This window comes from Triticum urartu, chromosome 1A (assembly GCF_056163025.1).
Source record: "Triticum urartu cultivar PI428250 chromosome 1A, HENAU_Tu73, whole genome shotgun sequence".
Classification (NCBI taxonomy): Eukaryota; Viridiplantae; Streptophyta; class Magnoliopsida; order Poales; family Poaceae; genus Triticum; species Triticum urartu.
This window is the reverse complement of record NC_141873.1, coordinates 380,126,682-380,133,547: the sequence shown is the minus strand read 5'-3', so window position 1 is coordinate 380,133,547 and position 6,866 is coordinate 380,126,682. Positions and strand designations below refer to the sequence as shown.

Genomic DNA, 6,866 nt, shown 5'->3' with positions numbered 1-6,866 from the left:
GAGAGATTGTGGCTTGCAATTTCCCAATGCATTTTTTACTCCACTTCATAATTTGTCTTAAAATTTCTAGATGTACACTTTTCACCGGGAAGGAGTACATCATAAGTAGATGTTGCGGTCCACTTGCCGGTGTTGACCAACGGCGTAGTGGTTTCTGGAGGGCCGTCGACATCTTCATCCATGTCGGTAGCCTCCGCGTAGTCTAACACGCCAGTTAAATCGTCGACTGTGGCGACTAGGTGGGTGGCGGGTGGGACGTAAATTTCCCGATCGTCGGCTTTAAGTCTGATCTTGTCATAAACCGAGGTCTGACTGTCCGAGATTGATAAGCTCTGGATGCGATCGAGTATCTCGTTTAGCTGAGATAATTCCTCAGGGTATCAACATAATTTGCAGTAAGCATTATGACAGTGACAGCAGGCCCGTTACCTCGAGCCATTCAAACAACAGTGCACATAGATAATGGTTTCACAGTTCTACAGATCATCCAAACCACAGTGCACACAGATAATGGTTTCACAGTTCTACAGAACCCACACTAAAGGTCTAAAGTTTAAAAGAAGTATCCCTAAGCTCACTATGTAGATCTCATCGTCTCTGAAACACAACAAGGGCCCTTTGCACATTCCAGAGCCACCCGCCACCTGAGTCTTGTTAACTAGTACAATTCTTCAGTTACTACCTTGGTTCTCCAGCAGAAGTCAGCTAAGCCTAGGCTTTGGTGAGATGCCAAGATTTGCTATGAAATGGAAAAAAAATGAATCAGTTTGTTTAGATGAAGCAATCCCTCCGTTTGAATGAAAAAGAGATACAAAGGTTCCACATGCCAACAAAAAACAGTTTGCAAAAGAAAAATGAGTTCAGGGTATGTTTGAATTGCCACCAATGTCCACCCTACCGAATTTTTTGGTCATGGCCAAAACATTGGTCCTTGTTTGGATGATTGCCAACTTTTTGGCATGCCAATGCTCTTTCGCAACTCTAGTTCATTTTTCTAGCCAATGTTGGCCAACTCACAGGCATGCAAAACCTCAACCAAAATATTGGCTAACCACATTTTTGGTAGGGTAAACATTGGGAGCAAACAAGTAATCCTGAGATCTTTACTAGTTCCACATTCTGCAGTTACCATTAACCCCAAACGATTCTCAGACACAATTTCAGGCATGACGTTGTGCCTACTGCCTAGCACAGTAAAGAAATAGATGGTCCACATCCAATACAACAATATGCGATTTGAAGTAGAAAATTCTGAGTTTTAGTCAATCACCGAAACATGTCAAATGTAGTGACGAAGTGATGATTGACCAAGCAGCTTTCATGAATAACCCAAAGCTAGTGTTTAGTTTGCTTTCAATCACACTGAATTTTTAAATAAACACTAGCAAAGATTAGTTCAATTGGAGATAATTTGTTAACAAAAATCAATGCATTTATGCACCAAACAAACAAGAATAAGAGGTGGCCCAAAGAAGAAACACTAAACTACCTTTTCGCATAAGCCACAGTGAACACATCAGTCAACCCTGAGTTCTCCAGGCTCAGTATTCTTTTGATCTTTCTGTAATCGAGAGGCAGGCAAAATAGATTTGAGCTGGGTGGTCTCCATGTTTGACAACAGTTGTGTGACAGTCTTAATTTGAGATGCGCTGCATAGTTTAAAATATGATGTTACCACAGGTGACAAAGAGGAAAAGTACCTTCAACCATGCGGTAGAAATATGTAGAGAATAAATTATGGTTAAAGAAGCTCTTTGGAAAAGCTACAGGTGCTTTAGAATATTATTAGCAAGATGACTGTGTAAATGACATGAAGTTCGGGCAGTCACCTTTGCAAACTACTGTCCATAAAAGCATCCAAGGAAGAAATTACATTAGGTAGTTGTTGTAGCACCTAGAATATGTTAGGATACAAATGTCAATAGCTACATTACAGGGATATAATTTCACATCAATGCAAAATGACATTTTACTTGCTCTGTGTTCTTTGTAAGAGATGCTTTTGCCAAGAGATTCTTAGGGAGTTTAGCCAAGTGGACCTGTGACAAAAAGGACCCCGTGTTAGCACAATGATACAAAATATTTATTCTGGACACAGACCCCATAGTCAAAATTATACTGAGACTCCTGAATTCAGTGAACTAGCATATTTTGTAATTGTAGGCTTGTAACTTCGATATTTTGGGGGACAGAACATTATCGCAATCAGGGTGACTTCCACTAGCAATCTGATTGATTAAGCACCACGAGGTCTGGACAAGAATGAAAGCACACAAATAATCTAGAACTGTAATACCATGCTGCATCTGAACACTCCAGAGCAGTATTTTTGCAACTTTCTCAATGCCAATCAAAGCTCACACTACTTGATAAATGTGGACAAAATGTTCAATGCGGTCTTGACACAAAATATTAGATTATAAGATGCAACAGATTAACTAGGAAGCAATCACAATGGCGTGAAAATTCATTCAAAACCTAACTGCAAGGAGGAACTACCACGTCTATCGCAAGATTCACACCCTTGGGGGCACCTGAATAAACAGTCTGCACGAATCAGCACCTACTTCCTGTCGAAATTCCCCGGACTTGACAAATTGTTGCTCTTGTATCACATCCAAACGGATGCGAAACAGCAAGAAACAGACAAGGAGAGAGGAAGAGAGGGGGAGGGAGACCTGGGCAGGGGAGGACTGCTCCATGAGCTGGAGAAGGTTGGAGGTGGACTGCACCGCCTGCCCTATCTGCTCCGCCACCGTCGCCTTCGCTCCTCCGCCGCCCCCCGCCGCCGCAGCCATCTCCTGGTCGTCGTCGTCGTCGCCGTCGCCGTCGCACAGCGCAGCCTCAGAATAATTCGAGGCCCAGCCCAGTCAACTGCAACATGGGCCACGTGGGCTGTCCATGTAAGGAGCCATTCGCAATTCGAAACATTCCAGAGGTGGTGGGTCGAAAACTCCCGAACCCCCTAGAACAGGACACGCCCCCACCGACCGGCGGCGAGGAAGAGGAGGAGGACATGGCGGCGGCGCGGGGGCAAAAGGCGCTGGCGACGCTGGTGAGGTCGCTGCGGAGCGATTCCATCTCCAACTCCAACGCTCCCAGGCTCAGGCACCTCCCGTCTCTCAGGTACGCATCGGCTTCCCCCTCCTTCGTAGGCGATGCTGGTGGATGACGCGTGCTGGATTTGATTTGACCGGGATGTGGATTTGGCTTGATCAGGAGGACCTTCTCGCTCTACGACCAGATCAACCTCATCGACACCGTCCCCGAAGACCAGCTCCGCTTCCAAACGTAACCTCTCCTTACATCCTCCCCGTTCCATTTCAATTGTTTTCAGCTTTTGCTGTGCGATAGCCAGATTGCCTTCTTCAAAATATATCCGTGGATATGTAGATTTGTGGAATGAGATTGACCATGATTGCGTTTTAAGCTCAATGTTTGATGTATGGTCGAAGAATCATCCTGGTAGTGGTAGATTAATCAATGTACTCTCTTCCCAAAATAACAGGTTACAAAATATCACTCAAATCCGTCAGTATCTGGAGGTTTAATTACTTACAAAATTATCTGAAGGGTCCTGTGGTTGATCAGTGCCCGGAAGTTTGGTTACAAACTGATGTTCTTCTCTTAAAACCAGATACTGCCCACAGGAGAGTGCTGTAGCCTGTAGATACTCTTGTTCTACCTACTAATCCTAGCTGTTTGTAGGATTAAACCAGACGAATGCTTTAGATACTTACGTTGATAATTCATATCACGAATTTCAATGACATTTTCTAGCAGATGGAGTGAGACTGAAGAGGTTTTGATTAGAAGTGATCATCTTGATATAGGATGGTTAACTCATATTATTGCTTGCAAGTAAAGGGATGCAGCTGCCATTTTTCCTTTTTTCCCCTTTAGTTGCTAGGAATCTGAAAATGATGCTGTACTCACGTACTGCTATGAATAATTTCTGAGGATTGACCAGTAACTTCAACAAAAGTGAATCAATCTCCTTTTTTGCTGAATGAAGGGGAACACAACATGTTTGAGCGACTTTTTTTAGGCTGCGAACTGTCATTTTTGCCTCTCAAATTATTTTGGTTTTAGGAAGACCACTAGCCTATTATTTAGAAAGCCAAAAAGAAATTAGCTAGGTGTAAAAGTGGTTTCTTAGTTCTTATCCTGGGGGTGTTGGGGGCAGGTTGAATGATAAGGAAAACAAACAGAATTGCCGTTGGTAGCTGGAAGCCGCTATGCATGAAAAACATCTAGTGGTTTGGGCATTCAAAACCTCAGAGTTATTTACATGTATTGTTTTTGGGAACCATTATTTTAAACTTCTGATGCGTAAGGCTGTCACACGGTTGTTTTATTGTACCTGTTTTCCTTGTTAAGTTGCATAGTATGACTTAGCCTTGTACTGATCTTGTTTTTTTTCGACCGAAGGGGCCACACGGCCCTCATTTTCATTATGAAAATGGACTTGTTTACAGGGCAACAAACCAACCATTACATCACTGATCTAGAACCACACCAGGATGCTCCAGCGTAGCAAGCCTAATCATCACACCGCTGATATATATCACCACATCAGGATGCTTCAATCTACCCAAAACTAGCCCAGAAAAGGCCTAGTTTCACACTACCTACAAAGGTATCAGCAGAGTAAAGGACGACAACCAAATTAACATAAAGGCTTCGAGGCCAGCAAGCATTTCCAGCGGCTAGCTTCACAAGATCCTTCTCACATGCGGCGCCAAACCATGCCCACCTCTGAAGACATCACGAGTCACCCTCACGATCCGTCTAGACACCTGATGCAGCATGTTTTGTACCCCTCTTTTCTGCAGATTTTTCCAAGAGTCAATTAGGGAACAAACAAGAAAGATAATGCCAGTAGGATCTGTAGGCATGACACTTTGAAAACTGGATTTGTTCCTTGTTTTCCATATAGACCACAAGAGAGCAGCAGTACCCAATAAAACAACTACCCTATCTTTGCCAGTATAGCTAGACAACCAGTTCTGGCACAGGTCGAAAAAAGACATTGGAGCTCTCTGGTTCCCTAGAGCACATCCCACAATATTCCACAGGAACTTAGCTAAGGAACAAGAGAAAAATAAATGATTCACAGGTACTGATCTTGTTCTTAGATTCAATATAAAGCTGGGAGAGGTGCATCTGTTTCTTACTTTCTCTTATGAGAATCACTTTGCTCTACTGTCATGAGGGGTGGATAGTACAACACATAGTGGATTTTTTTAACATTCCCCTTTAGTTTGCTAACTTTGGTTCCTTTCCTGAGAATCATCATCTCAGTCTCGCTTATATACAATTGGCAAGAGTAACCAAGATTGTCAAAAATAGTGATTGGGGACACACTTGAATTTGCCATGACTTGGGGCTTAGATTTCTCTTGTTATGCTTTCAGTTGTGTGTAGTTCTGAAGAAAATTTCATTCTACTATCTCATTTAGTTATGTGGAACTTGTGTATTTGATCAGATGACTGAAATACTCTGCAGTTACGATGACACTGGATTCAAGATTAACAATGTAAAGTATGAAGGGAGCTTGCTGATAGTAGAAAACAAGATAATGACCTGGACACCCAAAACATTTGCGGATATAACTGCTGAAAGGTAAAGGTTTGCACAGTAATGTACTATCTGCTGTATATATGTCTTGAGCAATGACTCTATTAGACCATGTGATACCATTTGTTTGCAGTAGCGCTGTTGAATCTATTCCTGTTTGTTTGTTATTTACTGACAACTTATATTCCTTCAATAATGCAGTTTATCAATCTTCAAAATTGTGCACCCAATCCCAGGTATCTTGGCCAGTACCCTACAGTTATACATGACATTTTCTTATCATAATTTTATCGTGTCAGATGAGCATGGTTCCCAAGGGTGGCCATTTCATGTTTAGTAAAAATGAATATTGTTTACGCGTTCAAGATATTGCGGTCTGTTTTTTTTACTTCCGTGTTGTGGTTCAACATGTTGCTCTAGTAGTTTATCCAAGTTCATTGTTAAAAATTAACAATATTTCCTCAGGGCCCAGGGGTGGACAGTTCTGTTGTTTGTATTTCTGAACCAAATTAGCGTTACTTGGTTATTAACATCCAATATACCGTGTTTCTCCAGAGATTCTGATTCTTGGTTGCGGGAAATACGTCCAGCCAGTCAGTCCTGAGCTGCGCAAGTTCATTCGGTCAACTGGGATGAAACTGGAGGCCATCGATTCGGTAAAGTTCAAATGCATTTCCCCCCTCCAAGTACAACATAGCGTCTATGCTGAAAATCTCAATTCGAAACACAAACTTCGATACTGTGATACATAACGGCCCATATTTGTTTGGCAGAGGAATGCGGCTTCGACCTATAATATTCTGAATGAAGAGGGGAGGGCAGTGGCGGCCGCAGTTCTTCCGTTTGGAGTCGACTCTTAATCACTGTCAGCAGAGCGGTTTGTGTTCTCCTTGAAGTCCATAGAGCTGACATGAGACCTCTCTTGCACCTCGGCGTCGAAACCTGTAACGATCGGTGGCAAGTGTTGTTCCCCACTCCCTTTTCTGTTGTCCCTTAGGAAGCATCACCCTGGTTGTGAAGTGTGTTTTCTTGTGACCGCGAAAACAAAAACAAAAGCAGTCTACCTTGTGTACATCAGAATAATCTGCACGAGCCGAACGGTGTTTTCCGTATTAGCCAGGGTTTATTTATCGGTCTTGTCGGCCCTGGGATTCATCTGCCATGAGGCCAGATCGATGAACCGACGAACAAACGGCGTGTGCACTGATGTTTATACTTGTCCGGTATCTCCCATAACTATGGAAGGTTCGATTCACACAATACAGTAAATTGTGGTGGCGCAGAAC

General features: G+C 42.8%; 2 protein-coding genes across 2 annotated transcripts; one reads left to right on the top strand and one right to left on the bottom strand.

The window, feature by feature from the left end:
- Nucleotides 1-411: 411 nt before the first annotated feature.
- TOM2B (tobamovirus multiplication 2B) lies at nt 412-2,880 on the bottom strand. Its single transcript, XM_048678463.2, has 5 exons — nt 2,679-2,880; nt 1,974-2,039; nt 1,830-1,894; nt 1,490-1,649; nt 412-739 (listed from the first exon to the last, which is right to left on the bottom strand). The coding sequence occupies exons 1-4, from the start codon at nt 2,796-2,798 to the stop codon at nt 1,517-1,519; spliced, it is 384 nt and encodes a 127-aa protein (XP_048534420.1). The 5' UTR covers nt 2,799-2,880; the 3' UTR covers nt 412-739; nt 1,490-1,516.
- LOC125513354 (uncharacterized) lies at nt 2,867-6,695 on the top strand. The gene is made up of 6 exons (XM_048678453.2): nt 2,867-3,126; nt 3,220-3,291; nt 5,509-5,625; nt 5,782-5,816; nt 6,136-6,236; nt 6,354-6,695. Exons 1-6 carry the CDS (start codon nt 2,882-2,884, stop codon nt 6,438-6,440), a joined length of 657 nt encoding a protein of 218 aa, XP_048534410.1. The 5' UTR covers nt 2,867-2,881; the 3' UTR covers nt 6,441-6,695.
- The last annotated feature ends 171 nt before the right edge of the window (nt 6,696-6,866 follow it).

Bases quoted from the DNA above. Each gene is read 5' to 3' on its own strand.
- TOM2B (XM_048678463.2), bottom strand. From the start codon at position 2,798: ATGGCTGCGGCGGCGGGGGGCGGCGGAGGAGCGAAGGCGACGGTGGCG. The intron at 1,895-1,973 runs GTAAAATGTCAT...AACATATTCTAG, and splicing joins TTACAAAGAACACAGAGCAA to GTGCTACAACAACTACCTAA. The intron at 1,650-1,829 runs GTGACTGCCCGA...TAAACTATGCAG, and splicing joins ATGGACAGTAGTTTGCAAAG to CGCATCTCAAATTAAGACTG.
- LOC125513354 (XM_048678453.2), top strand. From the start codon at position 2,882: ATGGGCCACGTGGGCTGTCCATGTAAGGAGCCATTCGCAATTCGAAAC. The intron at 5,817-6,135 runs GTATCTTGGCCA...GTGTTTCTCCAG, and splicing joins AATTGTGCACCCAATCCCAG to AGATTCTGATTCTTGGTTGC. The intron at 6,237-6,353 runs GTAAAGTTCAAA...TTTGTTTGGCAG, and splicing joins AACTGGAGGCCATCGATTCG to AGGAATGCGGCTTCGACCTA.